Source organism: Mirounga angustirostris, unplaced genomic scaffold (genome assembly GCF_029215605.1).
Source record: "Mirounga angustirostris isolate CCGP_5_RB_7025 unplaced genomic scaffold, mMirAng1.0.hap1 SCAF_5, whole genome shotgun sequence".
Lineage (NCBI taxonomy): Eukaryota > Metazoa > Chordata > Mammalia > Carnivora > Phocidae > Mirounga > Mirounga angustirostris.
Genome location: NW_026991713.1, coordinates 62959554 through 62979025, shown reverse-complemented (window position 1 = coordinate 62979025; position 19472 = coordinate 62959554). Strand labels below are relative to the sequence as shown.

At 41.7% G+C, this 19472-nt stretch overlaps 1 protein-coding gene across 4 annotated transcripts in view; it reads right to left on the bottom strand.

Annotated features, from left to right (window-relative positions):
• LIMA1 (LIM domain and actin binding 1) overlaps positions 1–19472 on the bottom strand; it is a 94116-nt gene that overhangs the window by 44060 nt on the left and 30584 nt on the right. For all 4 annotated transcript variants that reach the window (XM_064591255.1, XM_064591256.1, XM_045873467.3 and 1 more), the window contains exon 2: positions 15771–15910. In XM_064591255.1, coding sequence (XP_064447325.1) covers positions 15771–15889 — 119 coding nt within the window. In that variant the 5' untranslated portion in view covers positions 15890–15910. The remainder of the gene's footprint in view (positions 1–15770; positions 15911–19472) is intronic.

Genomic DNA, 19472 nt, shown 5'->3' with positions numbered 1-19472 from the left:
CTTTAATCACTCATTAACTATGATCTCTGGCAAGTCTCAGTTTCTTTATCTAGAAAATGGCTTTATATGTCTACTTTCCAGGTTGCTGTGAAGATTGAGATCACATGTGTAAAAATGCTTTGGAATTAGTCAAAGGATATAACATTGCATTGAGGGCGCCTGGGTGGCTCAGTTGGTTAAGTGACTGCCTTCGGCTCAGGTCGTGATCCCAGGGTCCTAGGATCGAGTCCCACATCGGGCTCTCGGCTCGGTGGGAGCCTGCTTCTCCCTCTGGCCCTCTCCTCTCTCATGCTGTTTCTCTCTCGCTCGCTCTCTAATAAATAAATAAATAAAAAATCTTAAAAAAAAAAACAACATTGCATTGATCCGAGGATGCACATTTCCCCCACACTAATGCCTCCGAAATCTTTTAATTCTTGCCAAATGATGGAGAGATAGTCATACTGCCTGGTCATGTGTGAATTTAATCTAAGTTGTTGGTATTGTCACTTTAGCTCAATGTATTTGATGGTATTGCACGTTTTAAATGCCACTTAAAATGTCTTTAAAGAAATTACACTATGATTTGGTATTTAAAGAAAAACTATTTTACTGTGTTAGGTATGTATAAGGGTGATACATGAGAAAAGTTTATGTGCTAAGCAAGCATAGGTCCTTTTAATTGGCAGCATTTTTTCTTAGTGACGCATAAAATAATGGCAAGGCTACAGTGGATGGCATCTTAGATCTGATAAACAGGCATGTATGATTTATTTTTTTTTAAAGATTTTATTTTATTTTTTGACAGAGAGAGAGACAGCGAGAGAGGGAACATAAGCAGGGGGAGTGGGAGAGGGAGAAGCAGGCTTCCAGCTGAGCAGGGAGCCCGATGCGGGGCTCAATCCCAGGACCCTGGGATCAGGACCTGAGCCGAAGGCAGACACTTAACGACTGAGCCACCCAGGCGCCCCGGCATGTATGATTTAATTATTTTAATTTTATTATTACTTTTATCATTTTTATTACTTGGATCAGAAGATCCCTGAGAAACAACTGAAGTCCCAGAGGTTTTCAGGGGGGATCAGGTTTTCTCCATTTGAAGCTAAAGATGGGCTGGGAGGTCTAGACTGCAGCAAATCCCCAGACCACCCAGAATAACCTTCACCTGGCTTCCTCAGTGCCTCTGAGTCAAGCAAGGAAAGGGCCATCACCCAGAGAATCCCCACCCCATGACTCTCCTTGAGCCTATATGCCTACAACTCAGCACCAATCCTACCCTAGAAGAGGGCCATTTGTTCTCTATCTTAAGGTAGAAGTTCTGAATTCACAAGACATTTGGGGAAAGAAAAAGATAAAAAGCAGAATGGGGGGCGCCTGGGTGGCTCAGTTGGTTAAGCGACTGCCTTCGGCCCAGGTCATGATCCTGGAGTCCCCGGATCGAGTCCCGCATCGGGCTCCCTGCTCGGCAGGGAGTCTGCTTCTCCCTCTGACCCTCCCCCCTCTCATGTGCTCTCTCTCATTCTCTCTCCCTCAAATAAATAAATAAAAATCTTAAAAAAAAAAAAAAAGCAGAATGGGGAAGGGCCCATGCCTCTACCAAAACTAACTTTCAATTCAAAAATACCTTCATAAGTTCAGAACTTTCTTAGTGTGTGTTAAATAGAATAACCTTATTCAAAACGAAGGCCAGAAAAATGCCCTGGTTCTGGCATATATATATTTCAAATATAGTCAAAGGCTTCTCAACAAGGGTCCCACCACTGCTGACCTGCTATGTAACCTGGGTTATATGACTCCATTTACTTGGGCCTCATCTATGAAATTAAATCACTATGTGATAAGATTTCTAAGGTCTCTTCCAGTTCTGTCACTGTTTAAATTTTAACAATCAGATATTAATAAGCGTCTCATTCACCAGGCTGGGAATCACTCTGCAACTAAGCAGAGCTTTCTAATAAAGTAGGGTGAAAGACGTCCTTTTTTTTTTTTTTTTAAGATTTTTTACTTATTTATTTGACAGAGAGAGACACAGCGAGAGAGGGAACACAGGCAGGGGGAGTGGAAGAGGGAGAAGCAGGCTTCCCGCCGAGCAGGGAGCCTGATGTGGGGCTCGATCCCAGGACCCCGGGATCATGACCTGAACCAAAGGCAGACGCTTAAAGACTGAGCCACACAGGCACCCCGGGTGAAAGACTTCCAAAAATCTCTGGTATTTCATTGACCATAAATAGGTTATGGAAGATAATGGGCAAGTGACAAGCTGGAAAGATACCTTGCAACGTATATTACAGACCAAAGGCTAATTTTCCTAAATTAAAAAGAACTCTTATAAAGCAATAAGAAAACCACAAACAACTTAGTAAAAAATTGGCCCAGATACAAACATACAGTTCACAAAAAGGATATCAAATGGCTCTTAAACAAAAAAGATGTTCAATTTCAAAATGAAAATTCAAACAACACTAAAATTCTTTACCTATGAAGTAGGAAAAGATTTTTTTTTTAAAGCTAATATACTGAGATACCTGGGTGGCTCAGTTGGTTAAGCATCTGCCTTCAGCTTTGGTCATGATCCCAGGGTCCTGGGATCAAGTCCTGCATCAGGCTCCTTGCTCAGCAGGGAGCCTGCTTCTCCCTCTGCCTGCCACTCTCCCTGCTTGTGCTCTCTATCTGACAAATAAATAAAATCTAAAAAAAAAAAAAGCTAATATACTGAGGGTAAATTAATAAAACATCTATGGAAGGCATTTTGTCAATTTTACAAAAATCACAAAAGCACAAATGTTGTGATTCATCAATTTTGTTTCAGAATTTGTCCTATAGATATATTCACACAAGCAAAAATGGCTTTTATGTTAGATTATTTGTCATAGCATTAATTGTAATGACAAAAGACTGAAAATAAGCTGAATGTCCATTAGCAGAGGACTGATAAAGAAATGACAATGTAGGGCGCCTGGGTGGCTCAGTTGTTAAGTGTCTGCCTTTGGCTCAGGTCATGATCCCAGGGTCCTGGGATCGAGTCCCACATCAGACTCCCTGCTCGGCAGGAAGCCTGCTTCTCCCTCTCCCACTCCCCCTGCTTGTGTTCCTGCTCTCGCTATCTCTCTCTCTGTCAAATAAATAAAATCTTAAAAAAAAAAAAAAAAAAAGAAATGACAATGTATTCCTGTATGGAATACTATGCAGTTATAAAAAGAAAAAGGGATGGTGGTGACGGCTGCACAACAGTGTGAATGTTCTTAATGCACTGAATTGTATATTTTAAAATGGTTAAAATGATAAATTATGTTATGTATATTTTGCCACAATTAAAAAAAACACAACAAAACAGTGTGATATTGGCGTAAAGACAGGCATATAGATCAATGGAATGGAACAGAGCCCAGAAATAAGCCCTCACATATATAGTCAAAGGCTTCTCAACAAAGATGCCAAGACCATCTAACAGGTAAAGGACAGTCTTTTCAACAAGTGATGCTGGAAAAACTGGATATCCAGATGCAAAAAAAATGAAGTTGGATCCTTACCTAACACCATGTGCAAAATTAAGTCAAAACGGATTAAAGACCTAAGTGTAAGAACTAAAACTATAAAACTCTTAGAAGAAAATAGAGACCAAGCTTCATGACATTGACTTTGGCAATGATTTCTTGGAATAAAAGCATAGGCAACAATAGAAAAAGTAAACAACCTCAACTTTAACAAAGTCTGTGTATCAAAGGAAACCATCAACAGAGTGAAATGGCAATCCATGGAATGAAAGAAAATATTCACGAATCCTATATCTGATAAGGGATTAACATCTAAAATACACAAATTTTTTAAAAAAAGCAAATATGGGGGCGCCTGGGTGGCTCAGTCATTAGGCGTCTGCCTTTAGCTCAGGTCGTGGTCCCAGGGTCCTGGGATCGAGCCCCACATCGGGCTCTCTGCTCAGTGGGAAGCCTGCTTCTCCCTCTCCCACTCCCCCTGTCTGTGTTCCCTCTCTCGCTGTCTCTCTCTCTGTCAAATAAATAAAATCTTTAAAATAAAAATATGGGATAATACTATACATTCTAGTCTTTTTTTTTTTATACTACCCTTTTTTTTAAAGACTTATTTATTTTAGTGGGGGAGGGGCAGAGGGGAGGTAGAGAACCTCAAGCAGACTCCCGCTGAGCATGGAGCCCAACACAGGGCTTGATCCCAGGACCCTGAGATTGTGACCTGCCCCAAAAACAAGAGTCCAGTGCTCAACTGACTGAGGCACCCAGGCACCCCTGTACATACTATTCTGCATCTCCCTTTCTCCAGTTTAGAACAGCTGAATTTTCGGGCACCTGGGTGGCTCAATTGGGTAAGCGACTGCCTTCGGCTCAGGTCATGATCCTGGAGTCCCGGGATCGAGTCCCGCATCGGGCTCCCTGCTCGGCAGGGAGTCTGCTTCTCCCTCTGACCCTCCTCCCTCTCATGCTCTCTGTCTCTCATTCTCTCTGTCTCAAATAAATAAATAAATAAAATCTTAAAAAAAAAAAAAAAAGAACAGCTGAATTTTCATTCAAGCAATATGTTCTAAGCACTAGGAGAAAAGTAGTAAAAGAAATAACCCAAAGAGCTACAGTTCCTGCTCTCAGACAGCTTATAGTTTAGACATTAAACACATAAGTACATGAATATATATATATATGCACACACACACATATACACACACATAGGTATACGCACACACATATATAACGGTCCTTCAAAGAAAAAGAACACAGTATTATGAAACAACCTAACAAAGGAACCAAATTGAGGAGGCAGCGGGTGGGGTGTGTGTGTGTGTGTTGTTAAGTATGAAGGAAAGTCTTGTTGAAAAAATGACCTTTAGACTGAGATCCAGTCTGACCAGAGGAGTTAGCCAAGCAAAACAACGAGGGAAAAGCATTCCAGGCACCGAAAACTAGCACGTGCAAAGGCCCCACGGCAAGAAGGTGTCTCAGGTGTATAAGGTACACAAAGAACTCCAGTGTTGCTGGAGCACGGTGAGAAAGGGGGAGGGCAAGAGATGGTGCGGGGAGGCAGGGGCTTTGTGGGCTGTGGTGAGCATTCTGAATACAATCCTAGGTACAAGGAATGGTCACTGATCCAATTCATGTTTTTAAAAGAGTGCTCCACAAAAATAAACTCAAAATGGCTGAAAGCCCTAAATGTGAGACAGGAATCCATCAAAATCCTAGAAGAGAACTCAGGCAGCAACCTCTATGACCTCGGCACAGCAACTTCTTGCTAGACACGTCTCCAAAGGCAAGAGAAACAAAAGCAAAAATGAACTATTGGGACTTCATCAAGATAAAAAGCTTCTGCACAGCAAAGGAAACAGTCAACAAAACTAAAAGGCAGCCTATGGAGCGGGAGAAGATATTTGCAAATGTCTTATCAGATAAAGGGTTAGTATCCAAAATCTATAAAGAACTTGTCAAACTCAACACCCAAGAAACAAATAATCCAATAAAAAATGGGCAGAAGACATTTCTCCAAGGAAGACATACAAATGGCCAATGGACACATGAAAAAGTGCTCAATATCACTTGGCATCAGGGAAATACAAATCAAAACCACAATGAGATACCACCTCACACCATTGAGAATGGCTAAAATTAACAAGTCAGGAAACAACAAATGTTGGTGAGGATGCAGAGAAAGGGGAACACTTTTACACTGTTGGTGGGAATGCAAGCTGGTACAGCCACTCTGGAAAACAGTATGGAGGTTCCTCAAATTTAAAAATAGAGCTACCCCACGACCCAGCAATTACACTACTAGGGATTTATCCAAAGGATACAAACATAGTGATTCGAAGTGGCACATGCACCCCAATGTTTATAGCAGCAATGTCCACAATAGCCAAAATATGGAAAGAGCCCAGATGTCCATCAACAGATGAATGGATAAAGAAGATGTGGTATACATATACAATGGAATATTATTAAGCCATCAAAAAGAATGAAATCTTGCCATTTGCAATGATGTGGGTGGAACTAAGTAAGTGAAATAAGTTAGTCAGAGAAAGACAAATACCATATGGTTTCACTAATATGTGGAATTTAAGAAACAAAACAGATGAACATAGGGAAGGGAAGGAAAAATAAGATAAAAATTGAGATGGAGGCAAACCATAAGGGACTCTTAATCATAGGAAACAAACTGAGGGTTGCTGGAGGGGATGGGTGGGGGAAGGGATAATTGGGTGATGGGCATTAAGGAGTGGACTTGATGTAATGAACACTGGGTGTTATATGCAACTGATGAATCACTAAGTTCCTCCTCTGAAACTAATGAAAAAAAAATAAATAAATAAAAAATTAGCCTAAGATAAAATAAAAATAAAAGAGTGCTCCAGAGACTGTGTGGAGAATGGACTGGAGGGGCTGAGAAAAGAGGTGGCATTAGTGGGAGGTGATGCTGGCTTGGCCCAGGGTAGTGGCCTTGGAGAGAAAGAAAGTGAATAGACTTGAGATGTATTTCAGAGGTGGAATCAACAGGATTGGTCATGAGGGGAGGGGGCAGAAGCAGTCAAGAACAATGCCCAGGTTTCTGGCAGCAGAGTCCATGGAATCACTGTTTCCTGGGATGGGGAATTCTGGAAGAGGAACAAATTTGGGGATGGGAAAGATAAAGAGTTCAGTGTTAGGCATGTTAACTGAAACATCCATTTGGTGGTAGCAGTGATGAGATACATATGTCTCAAGCTCAGAAGAGAGATCTGAGCTAGCAATATAAATTTAGGACTTGTCTGTCACAGATGGTAAAGCCATGGGGGTATATGAATGATATCATCTACGAAGAGTGTGTAGTGCGAGAAGTCCTAGAGACTCTACATTTAGAAGTCAGAAGAGGAGAAGGAGGTGATAAGAGAGAATGACAAGGGACAGACAGAGAGGTGGTAGGAAAACCAGGAAATCGTCAGAGAAAGCCAAGAGAAGGAAAAATGTGGGAAGGACAAAGTGCTGAGAAGTCATGCAAGACAAAGGCTACAAGCACAGAAGGCACCCTGGCAATCCTCTTCCATCATAAATATAATTAATTCACCCATACTCCTTTTATTTTATTTATTTATTTTTATTTATTTATTTTAAAGATTATATTTATTTATTTGACAGAGACACAGCGAGAGAGGGAACACAAGCAGGGGGAGTGGGAGAGAGAGAAGCAGGCTTCCCGCTGAGAAGAGAGCCTGATGTGGGGCTTGATCCCAAGACCCTGGGATCATGACCTGAGCCGAAGGCAGACGCTCAACGACTAAGCCACCCAGGCGCCCACCCATACTCCTTTTAATGCACATTTGGATTGTTTCCGGTTTTCTACCATTACAAATAGCACTTTGGTGAATGTTCTTGTACATATATTTTCCCCCACTTGTACTAATACATCTGTCTGACAGCTCCTAAAAATGTAAATGCAGGGGAAAAAGTGGATTATAGAGGGAAAGGAACTTACAGTTGGCCTTGAACCTTGTTTCCACACTCCTCATCTACAATATACTACAGCGATAATACGACATATGAGGCAGAACCAATCAGCAGACAGGTTTATTCTCAGTTAATTGTTCTCTAAGGCAAAGTATTTACACTGTGGTTAGTTGAGTAAATAAGCTCAAAGGTTCCCTTCCCTTTACTGTCTTAACAGAAACATAGATTTAAAGAAGACCTGAATAGTTTTCACCTTCAATCCTGTCCTTTTAGCACTGAGGCAAGACACAGGTGTATATGCAGGTAGCTGTCTTGAATTATGTTTTGAAACTCCCACACCAATCTCCTCACCCTTTATTTATAATGAGGTATTGCTAAACAGTAGATACACAGGGAGGAAAGGTTGCACACCTCTGCTTTCTTCCAAGTCAATGCCTTGGTGCTTTTACATTTTGTACTCCCAGAATGCTAAGAGATGCTGAGGTCCCATCCTTCTGAATTCAGTGTTAGACTAGGATTCAGGCCTCAGACTTTCCTCAAGGGCACTTAGAGCAACTAGCATTATTCTGACTACAAAATGTGAAGGTTGCTGATTTTGCAGGGGCAGGGGAGGGGAAAGGCATTTTGAAGATCTAAATTTGAGGTAGAAAGTATTTGCAGTGACATTTCTATAATTAAAATCTCATCCCTCTTCCCTTCCCAGATTGTCTTGTCCTCCAGTCTCCTTCACACACAGAATTTAATCTTGCAACTGCTCATTAATGCTCAGCTGTGAGGCAGGCAGCTGATGGAGGATGCTAAAATTATCTTGGGAGTAATAACAGTGCCTCAAACTTTTCTAAGGCCAGAATAGAGTTCCTGAGCTATGACTCTTGCTTGTATGCCCTCAAACAGAGCAAAGGGAAAATGGAAACTCCCAAGTTTTAGGCAATGTATTTTCCTCTGGAAATATTTCACCACTAAAATATTACAGAGAAGCAAAAATGGAGGGAAAAAAAAAAGAGGAAGTTAGCCAGGGAGATCTGAGGGTCAATTTTTTCTTAATGAAGGAAGAAAAGTCAGAGAAAACTAAATATAAACCATGTTCTTCAGACTATGTTACGGGGAAAGTTATAACAAGAGTGGGAGGAACTGTGACATGGGGGAATGATGATGGGGGGCAGAGATCTGTGTGCTGAATTCAGCTTTGCCACTATCTTGGGGTGTGAACTTCAGTCATAATGGCTGGATATCAAATTCCTTGTCTGTCTGAGGAATGGGGCAAAGGTTAGTCAGATCAGTGGTTTTAAAACTTTTTACTGCAGAATCCTCTCTTCAAATGATATCTTCTTTAGAAACCTAACATATAAAAGAGATCAAAGCAGGACGGCTGGTGTGGAAGGTCTCAGGCTTGGCCCTTTAGATCTTCCCACCTTCCCAGAACTGGCCCCTGAGGTTCCTCTGAAGAACTCAACTAATGATGTAATGTATGGTGATTAGCGTAACATTAAAAAAAAAAAAAAAAGATAGGTTGAAAACCACTGAGCTAGATTCCCTTTACTTCCAAAAATATAAGCGTCAAAGAGGAGTCTTCTGCAAAGAAACCAAATTTCACCAAAAGAGTAACATTTTATTTATTTTTTAATTTTATTTATTTATTTTTAAAAAGATTTTATTTTTATTTATTTGACAGAGAGAGGGAACACAAGCAGGGGGAGTGGGAGAGGGAGAAGCAGGCTTCCCGCCGAGCAGGGAGCCCGATACGGGGCTCGATCCCAGGACCCTGGGATCGTGACCTGAGCCGAAGGCAGATGCTTAACGACTGAGCCACCCAGGTGCCCCAAGAGTAACATTTTAATCAAGCAAAGGATTATGTCATGCTGGTTAATGGTGAGCAAAACCAAAGCCAGCCATTTAAATGGACTCATTAATAGGACCTTTCTTACCTCAAATTTAATGATTTGTATAGTATAGAGGTTCAGTAAAAGAAATAAGTCTGGAACTATAAAGAACTCATGAGAGTTCTACCTCTGATGCTAGAAAAATTACTCTTACATACAAATAAATGTAAACCATTAGAAAGCCCCACTAATTCTACAAACATGAGCCAGATTAAGCTTCCCCTAAATACCACTTTTACATTAATCTCTGATCAGAAATCTCCTAAGGTTTCCTACAGTCTCTTAAGTAGGCTTGTGCAGGATTTACTAATTCTAAACCCCGTAATTGGGAGTGTTTGCAAATAAGAGAAATACAGGTCACCAGGTATTGGAAGTAGAAATTAGTATTTGCTTTGTGGAACCCAGCCCTGCAATCTGCTTTGGGAATCTATGGTGAGTGAACCCTAAAAGCCGTAAGCAATATCACCAATGTTAATTCAGGGTCTCTACTGAGCATGAAACAGAGAAGAGGTCCAGGCTGGGTCTCTGGTTTTTACTGTCCTAAGAGCACATCACACCCTGTACTACTTCTATGCCTTCCACCTCCTGCTGTTCTCTGCAATGTCACCACCATCCTCTCAGCCTATCAAACACAATTCTCTTCATTCCTCAAAACCTGTTCAATACATCAGAATCAGATGAAAAATACTAGACAGAAACAAATCCACATATTTCCTGTGTTCTCAGCTATAAAACAGGCCTAAGGTCTCCCCACCCCCCCCATACAGTTTTTGTTAGGATTAGAAATAATATCTGTTTCTATTAAGAATCTAGCATGGTTGGGGCGCCTGGGTGGCTCAGATGGTTAAGCGTCTGCCTTCGACTCAGGTCATGATCCCAGGGTCCTGGGATCGAGCCCCACATCAGGCTCCCTGCTTGGCGGGGAGCCTGCTTCTCCCTCACCCTCCTACTGTTCCCCCAGCTTGTGTTCTCTTGCTCTCTCTGTCAAATAAATAAATAAAATCTTAAAAAAAAAAAAAAGAATCTAGCATGGTGCCTGGCACACTGATTCTGTTAATGAGTTTGGAACTTATAGTTTGTCATCTGCCCTTATAAACCTTCATGGAGAAGACAGTCACCCTGCTATGCTATGAGAAGCTGACCTCTAAGATCGCTTTGTACTTTCTCTCTGCAAGATTAAGAAGGACCCTAAGATGAATTGCTTTTTCCAACTTCCTAACTCTCATCAGTGCTATAAGACCCAATTCCTCTATCTTGAGAACTGGCTTTGGGAGGAGGGGGATGACAGAATAAAGGGGTGGGAAAGGAACTGCGGAAGGGGTGAGAGTTGCACTGAAGCGACCAACCGAGGTAGGCAGGGAAGGAAGTGAAGCCAGGAAGGAGACTGACATCCAGGGCCTGGGTGTCCTGTTTTGGCCCAAGAGCAGCATCAGTGGGAATAAAAGAGTGGAAAAGTATTAGGACAGGAGGCTGCAATCAGAAAGGGTATTCCACATGCACGTTCCAGAGATGGATTCTGCATGATGATAAGGCTGGGACTGGATGCAAGTGGGAGACAACGTGCAGGTTGAAGAAGTAGGGAGGATCAAGAAATTAAGAGTCCAGAGTATGAGACAGGTCCAGTGGGCCAGTGATTCTTCACTGGGGCCCTACTGGCCCAGGGGGATATTTGGAAATGTGTGAGGGAATCTTATTGGGGTTTCCCTTCCATCCCATTTTTCTTTTTTGGATGCCACAATGTCACGGGGGTACTACTAGCATTTGGAGGAAGGCAAGATGATGAACATCCTGCAGAAGGAAGGTCTGCCTCCTCGAAAATGCCCAGAGCACCCTCACTGAGAGACACTGAGAAGAGAATGAAGCTAGAAGCTAGTGTCCCCAGGGAAGGTAAGGAGCTTGGCCAGGTGGCTGGCACACCACTGCAATGAAGGGGAGGATAAAAAGTGTCTAGTGAGGGCGCCTGGGTGGCTCAGTCATTAAGCATCTGCCTTCAGCTCAGGTCATGGTCCCAGGGTCCTGGGATCGAGCCCCGCATCAGGCTCCCTGCTCAGTGGGGAGCCTGCTTCTCCCTCTCCCACGCCCCCTGCTTGTGTTCCCTCTCTCGCTGTGTCTCTCTCTGTCAAATAAACAAATCAAATCTTTAAAAAAAAAAAAAAAAGAGTCTAGTGAGACGTGAGCCTCAACCCAGGTTTAGAACTTCAGAACAAGGAGTGAAACACAATGGATTGGAAACAGTAGGAGAGATGTAGGAGAGCAGCAACCTTGACTCCTGGCCCTAGAATATTTCCGGGAAGCATGTGCAGAAAGGAAGGTGGCCACTGCTCAGAGACTGAATGCAAGTGGAGGGAAAGCCAAGTTCAGCTAAAGAAAGGTGGGGCTAGCCAGGGTGAAAAGGGTAAGAATGTGGAGAAGTCTCTCTGCAGAACAGGGAGTTTCCAAGTCCCATTAATCACATCTCAACAATGTCTCAATTCCTTATCTTCCTTTCCATCCCTGCTGCCCTCCACCCTCAAGAGTTTTCACTTGGGCTGTCAAGAGAGCCTTAGTGCTTGTCTCTATGCTATCAATCTCTCACCTTGCCAGTCTACCTTTTACACGGGTGCCAGAAACATCTTTCTTAAAAAACAAGTCTGATCATGTCATTCTCTGCATGAAAACCTTCAACTGTTCCCTTGCTCATCTAACTAAATCCTAAACTTAGGATGGCATTCAAGGCCTTCTATCACCCAGGCTAAACTGAACTATACCAGTCACTTCTCCCTTTTGCATATCTCCATGCCAGACTGCTTGCTCTCCTATTCCCTTTATTCATGGTCAGTTTCCACGATCCTCTGTTGGAACCTATCCGAAACTGTATTCATTTTGCTTTATGTTCAAGTTCACCGCTGTGAGTTCACAAGTCCATCTCTTCCACTACCAGTGCTTTCTTAACTTCCTTGAAGGTAAAATTCACCTGGGATACTTGCTGAAAACACAAATTCCTAGGCCCCATCCCAGACACATGGAATCAGAATCTTTTTTTTTCCTCCAGTTAGATTAGTGCAAGGACTTTCTTTTATTGTCGATGAGAACAGCCACTAGAGAGTTTTGAAAAATGATGGATGTGATCTGTTTTATGTTCTTGAAGGTCCCCTTGTCTGTATCATGGATAATTAACTGTATAGCAGCAAAAGTGAAGTAGTGAGGCCATTCAGGGAGTTACTGCAGAAAACTAAGGGAAGAAGGAGGTAGCTTGGACTTCCCGTGATAGCTGTGGAGGTGCTGAGAAGTGGTCAGACTGAAGCTGCATCTGAATGTAAAGGTGACATGCTGCTAGACAGTCAAGACTGAAATTTGTCTATGAAATTTTAGTGTTAGTCACCTACGTAATTGCTCTTTGTTAGTGTGAGTGTATTTATAAAACTTCTTTCTTAATATTATGTTGCCAGACCTTGCTAAAGAAGACCAGGGCACTACCTGTATAAAATATTTGATAATGCCCCAGAATGCTGGATGGACTACTCTAGAAAAGAAATTATTTCTAAAATAGCATCTTGCATTGTGTAACATGGAATCAGAATCTTTAGGGGAGGGGCCAGGTAAGCCATATAGGATGGTTTTTAAAACACATCCAAAAAAATCTTTTGACATTCCTCCCATTAAAAAGTACAGTCAGGGGCGCCTGGGTGGCTCAGTCGGTTAAGCGTCTGCCTTCGTCTCGGGTCCTGATCCCAGCGTCCTGGGATTGAGCCCTGCATTGGGCTCCCAGCTCAGCGGGGAGTCTGCTTCTCCCTCTCCCTCTGCCTCTCCCCCTGCTTGTGTGCTCTCTCTTTCTCTCTCAAATGAATAAATAAAATCTTTAAGAAAAAAAAAAAGAAGTACAGTCAAATTCCCTTCCCTCTGAAAATGGGCCAACCTTAGAGGCTGGCTTCCAATGAAGACAATGTGGCAAAAGTGATTCTGTGTAACTTCTGAGGCTAGGTCACAAAAGGCCACACAACCCCTGACCCTGACTCCCTTCTTCCTTTGTTTCCTCCCTTCTTCATCTCTGGATGCTTGCCCTTGGAACCCAGCCAACTAAGCCAAGCAGCCACATGGAAAAGCCATGTATAGGTATTCTGACCAGGGCTCTAGCTGAGATCCCAGCTGACTGCTAGCAGCCACAACCTAACTGCTGAGTGAGTGAGCCTTTAGATGACTAGGGGCCCCGTCTTTGAGCCACCCTGGCTGATGTTAAGGGAAGTAGAGGCAAGCACTATACAAACTGGAGATTCATAAGCAAAATAAATGTTAGTATTTCAAGCCGCTAAATTTGGGAGATCTTTTTCCCTGGGCACCAACAGATAACCGGAACACCATATTATTAATAGGCACCCCATGTGAATTTTTTTTTTAAGATTTTATTTATTTATTTGTAAGAGAGAGAGAAGGAACACAGGAAGGGGGAGCGGCAGGCAGAGGGAGAAGCAGGCTTCCCACAGGGCTCAATTCCAGGACCCTGGGATCATGACCTGAGCCGAAGGCAGACGCTTAACAACTGAGCCACCCAGGCGCCCCTACTTTTATTTTTTTTTAAGATTTTATTTATTTATTTGACAGAGAGAGACACAGCGAGAGAAGGAACACAAGCAAGGGGAGTGAGAGGAGGAGAAGCAGGCTTCCCGCTGAGCAGGGGGCCCGATGTGGAGCTCGATCCCAGGACCCTGGGATCATGGCCTGAGCCGAAGGCAGACACAATGACTGAGCCACCCAGGTGCCCACACCACATGTGATTCTTTAGATGAAGGAAGTTAGGGGACTTCATCTACTATATAAACTATAATAACCTATACCATTAATTTCCTTGAGGTTAGGGATTAAATCTTAAGAGCTTTCCAGATCTCTATCCCTTTTTTCTGAAATATCTTTATTGATTTTCCTGTTTTGGTAAGAATAATACATATTTGCTATAAAATTACAGTAATCCAAAATGCATAATGTGGAAGGGAAAAAGGTTATGCAGTCTCCCTCCACCTTCACTCTACCTTAAACAGTAATCAAGGTCAATAGTTTGGAAGGGCAATGTTTTCCACAGAGCAAGTGCGTGATGCATCTGTTATTGAAGAAAAGGGGACATTGTAGATTACAGATACCTACCTCCTATTGGTATTTAGCTGTATCCTAGATACAGCTCCTAGAATCATTTTCTTCAAATGTTGACCATCTTTTTTCTCTTAAATGTATAATAGCTTCCTACTAATTAACAAACTGCTCGTGAGGTAAACCTACCACCTGTCCTAAGCTCCTCCCAGTAGGGCATTTCTATTTGAGTGAAGTCAATGTGTTTGCAATCCCTGGTATATTATTTACATATACTATCCCTTCTACATCTGTTGAGTGCCTACTATGTTCCAGTCACCGTGCTATACAGTGCTATACACGTGCTAGGCATATAAATTAAGCAAGAAAGAGACCCTCATATCAAAGAACTCATGGCAAGCAGGGGGTCAGCAAACTTTTTCTTAAAGGATCAGATAATAAATATTTTAGACTTTGACGCCGTATGGTCTCTGCTCTCTGCTGCTGTAGCATGGAAGCAGCCATAGACAATGCACAAATGGATGTGGCCATGTTCCAATAAACCTTTATTTACTAAAACAGGCAGCCAGTAGGCCATAGTTTGCTCACACAGTTTGCACTGCATTCTGTTCAACAGAATGTTATGCAGTGGTGAAATGTTTCTGTGATCTCCAATATGGTAGCCACCAGCTACATGTAGCTATTGGACACTTGAAATGTGGCTAGTACAGCTGATGAACTGAATTAATTAAATTTAAATAGGCACATATGTAGTGGCTCCCATTATTAGATAACACAGATACAGAGTATACCTAACACTCCATTCAACTAAATCAAAACTTGCCTCAAAACTCATCTCAACTTTGGAAAGCCTCCCTGACTAGCTTCTGCCCGTGATGGTCACTTTCTCTCTCTTATTCTGTTTCTAGTCCTTACTCCCATTCATTTTGGATTTGCTGACACTTTGCGTAAGAATTACACGGTTTTTTTTGTTTTGTTTTTTTTGTTTTTTTAAGATTTTATTTATTTATTTGACAGAGACAGAGAGCGAGAGCAGGAACACAAGCAGTGGGAGTGGGAGAGGGAGAGCAGGCTTCCCGCCGAGCAGGGAGCCCGATGTGGGACTCGATCCCAGGACCCTGGGATCATGACCTGAGCCGAAGGCAGACGCTTAACGACTGAGCCACTCAGGCGCCCAAGAATTACACGTTTTATAATTAACTTTTGTGTTTGTAACTTTTTCTATTCTCAACTAAAAAAAAATTCCAGGATAGAGAATGTGTCTCCTGATTATTATCATCCTTCTCCATGGTGTCTAAATTTCAGAAGGTGCTCAATAAAACCATTTTACACTATGTACTTCCTTTACTTATTTCCCTGACAGGTGGTAGTGTTTGCTCAAGACAGATGGTCATTTTGGACCAGGATCAGCACTTACTTGGAGAATATTTCTACAATAGCCGATGACTTGTTCTTGTTCACCAGAGAAAGTTCTTTGGCCGTTACCCTCAATGATACTGAAGTCCATTGCCGTCTATTAAATGGAGCTGATTCCATCGTCTACAGATACTGAAATACCTATGCAATAAAGAAAGTCAGAATATTAGACATAGACAAGGATTCTTCAGCATCCAAGGACTGGCAGTGGTGTGCCATGACAGAATAGAAAGCCCTAGACCAGCAGAACCACACTCCTCTACTGGTTCTCTCAAAAACTGTAACCTTGGTCAAATGATTCAATATCTGGGTTGTAGTTTCCTGTAAAATGAGAAGGTTAGACCAGATGATCTCTAAGGTTCCATCATTTTATGACTGACCTCAGTGTGCAAACATCAGTTGGTCTTCCCCTGAACTTAAGTCTGTTCCAAAGTCACATTTGGAGTGAAATGTTCCACTCTTCTGAGTTATATCCCAGGGGAAGTACATTTGGCATCTCTGTAGATTCAGGTCCAAATTAGGTTTTACCTATATCCAAGTTTCTTTTGGCTGCTCTCTCTCCCCAAACTCTGCAGCACTGATCACTTGGTCTGGAGAGAGAGCTGGGGACACTGTATGGTATCATATAAAGAGCAAGGGCTTTAAGTTGAGATAGATTTTACTTGAAATCATAACTTTTGTTACCATTTTTTTTTTTAAAGATTTTATTTATTTATTTGACAGAGAGAGACACAGCGAGAGAGGGAACACAAGCAGGGGGAGTGGGAGAGGGAGAAGCAGGCTTCCCGTGGAGCAGGGAGCCCGATGTGGGGCTTGATCCCAGGACCCTGGGATCATGACCTGAGCTGAAGGCAGACGCTTAACGACTGAGCCACCCAGGTGCCCCATAACTTTTGTTACCTTGAACAAACTATATAATCTTTTCAGTTTTAGTTTCTTCAGCTGAAAAATGAGACTAATACCTTCCATTATAGGTGTTTTGATATGGATTTAAGGAGATAATATATTTTAAATACAGTGTAGATTATACTATACTATACAAAATACTTATACTAGTATTAAGAACATTTTAAGTATAATATATTAGAATTGGCTTTTGTTAGAATTCTTATTATTTTTACATTTTAACAATCTTAACAACTGGGGGAAGTATAATGCACTTTATTTATTTTTTGATTATTTATTTATTTATTTGACAGAGAGAGAGAGACAGAAAGAGAGCACAAGCAAGGGGAGTGACAGAAGGAGAGGGAGGAGCAGGCTTTCTGCTGAGCAGGGAGCCCAACGCGGGGCTCAATCCCAGGACTCTGGGATCATAACCTGAGCCGAAGGCAGATGCTTAACTGAATGAGCCACCCAGGCGCCCTGGTATAATGTACTTTAAATTCAGAGGACAAAACCTCTATTCTGAAAGTCCTTTCTAAAATCCCTTAGAGTCAAAGAATACATAAAGCCATGCCCCTGAAATCATCTAGTCCCTATCCATTAATCTGGATTGTTTGTTTTTTGTCCCAGAAATTACCAAAGGAGTTTTTGCCTTAGTAATTACCAAAGGAGTTCCAACCTTTGTCCAGAAGAGGTAAGATTAGAAATGAGCCAATAGTTTCCTTATTTGAAGAGTGAAAAATACTATTTGCAGGTCTCTTGACAACCACAAAGCATAACTGACCTGGCAGAATGCACGGTTCATCAGGTACTGCTTCCAACAACCTTGACAACAACGGAACACACAGTGTGCTTACCCAAGCAGCTTTGGCTGCCATTTCACACTAAAAGTCCTCTTATTCAAAGTAAGTGATAAGCAAGCCTAAAAGACCACACTACTTTTCCACCTGGAGTACTCGTTCTTCCAACTAAAGCATTGTCTGAAAACAGTGCTAATTTTATTGTTTTTGTTTACTTGTTAATCCCCATGTTGGAAGGTAACATAGAAGCCTCTCATGGTAAGGAGGTCTGGCGTTAGAGACAGATGCATCCCTAAAACTTAGATTTCTCATCCATAACAACAGTACTTCCTTCATAATATCCTTATGAGGAATAAACAAGATAAAGAAGAAAAGACCCTGACACAGAATAAGTAATAAATGTTGGTTTTTTTAGTAATATCTCTTTTCCTGGATAAAATAATCTTAATTCTACACGTTCTTTTTTTTTTTTTTTTTTAAGATTTTATTTACTTATTTTGAGAAAGAGAGAGCGGGCAAACAGGGGGTGGGACAGAGGCAGAGGAAGAGAATCTCAAGCAGACTCCATGCTGCGTGCAAAGCCCAATGTGGCACTCAATCTCATGAGCCTGAGATCATGTCCTGAGCCAAAATAAAGAGTCAGATGCTCAACCAACTAGCCACCCAGGCGCTCCTCTACATATGTTCTTTGAAGTAAACTTGAATGTATCAAATAATATATATTTGTCTATCTGCTTTCCAGTTTATATCTGACCCACCAAACATTGTCAGCCCTTATTCTAATGAGAAAAAGACACAGAAACAACAAACAATTCAGCTAAACTTAGTCATGTAAAACCACAATAAAGACCTTTGGACCAAGTTTAGGAAATACTGAACAACACTTTAAGACACCTTTTGGTACAATTGTGCTTCCAATGTAGGTGTGGGTATAATGCTGTCAGTGCTTCTACAGCAATCAATTCTGGATCAAAGAAAAAAAATATAGAAGATATGTTCTCAAATTTATTTATAAAAAGGAAAAATTATTCATTATTTGAGGGACTGAGTGTGGTTAAAAAAAAAAAAAGAATTTAATTCCCAAATCTAATTCCATGGTGTTGATTAATCTTGGCCAGAAATCCAAGAAAAGTTAGAATATCTATCTTGGTATAAGGCTAGGATAAGCATGCTTTATATTCAAGGAATGAGGTAGCTCACACCCTGACCACACTTCTCTTTACAGAAACAATACTACTAATTTCTTAACAATGTGATTAGCACCCTGTGAAACAGATAAAGGTAAGAATCAGTATATGATTTTTGAGAGACTCTGGTATCAGGTTACTGAGTAACTAGCTACTTTCTATAAGGTATAGGGAGAGGGCCCTGCCCAAATAGAGTGTAAAATATATTGACTTGGAGCGGGTTCCCTGCTCAGCAGGGAGTCTGCCTCTCCCTTTCTCTCTGCCCCTCCCCCATACATGTTCTTTCTCTCTAATAATAAAAATCTTTATAAAAAATCTGTTGGCTTGCTGACATGGACACAAATAATTATAGCACAAAGCAGAATGTGGTTAGAGGTAATGCAAGGTCTAGGAGTAGGGGATCTGATTTTCTGGCTTGATGGGAGGGAAGGGAAGAGACATCAGATTGACTTAGGACTTATGGATGGGCAGAATTTCATCAACTGAGGGCAAGAGGAGGAAAGTGCATCTCAGGTAGAGAAAACAGCTTTATACTGCTAGGGAGCTGAAATAGCATAGAATACTTCAATGGAGTTGACCGTAGGTACATGAGTAGTTGAAGATAATGGGGCCAGGATGGGATAAGCCTTGAAAACCATTGTTAAGGAGTCTGGGCCATATTCCAATAGTGGAAAGAACTAGTCTGTGAGTGAGCAGAGATAAGTACTAGTCTTAACATGCCACTCCCTAGCACAGATGCGACCTTCATGGCAAATCAAAAATGTAAGTTCCCTGAGCCCAACACCCACATCTGTAAGATAAGAGTTGTTTTTTTTTGTTTTGTTTTGTTTT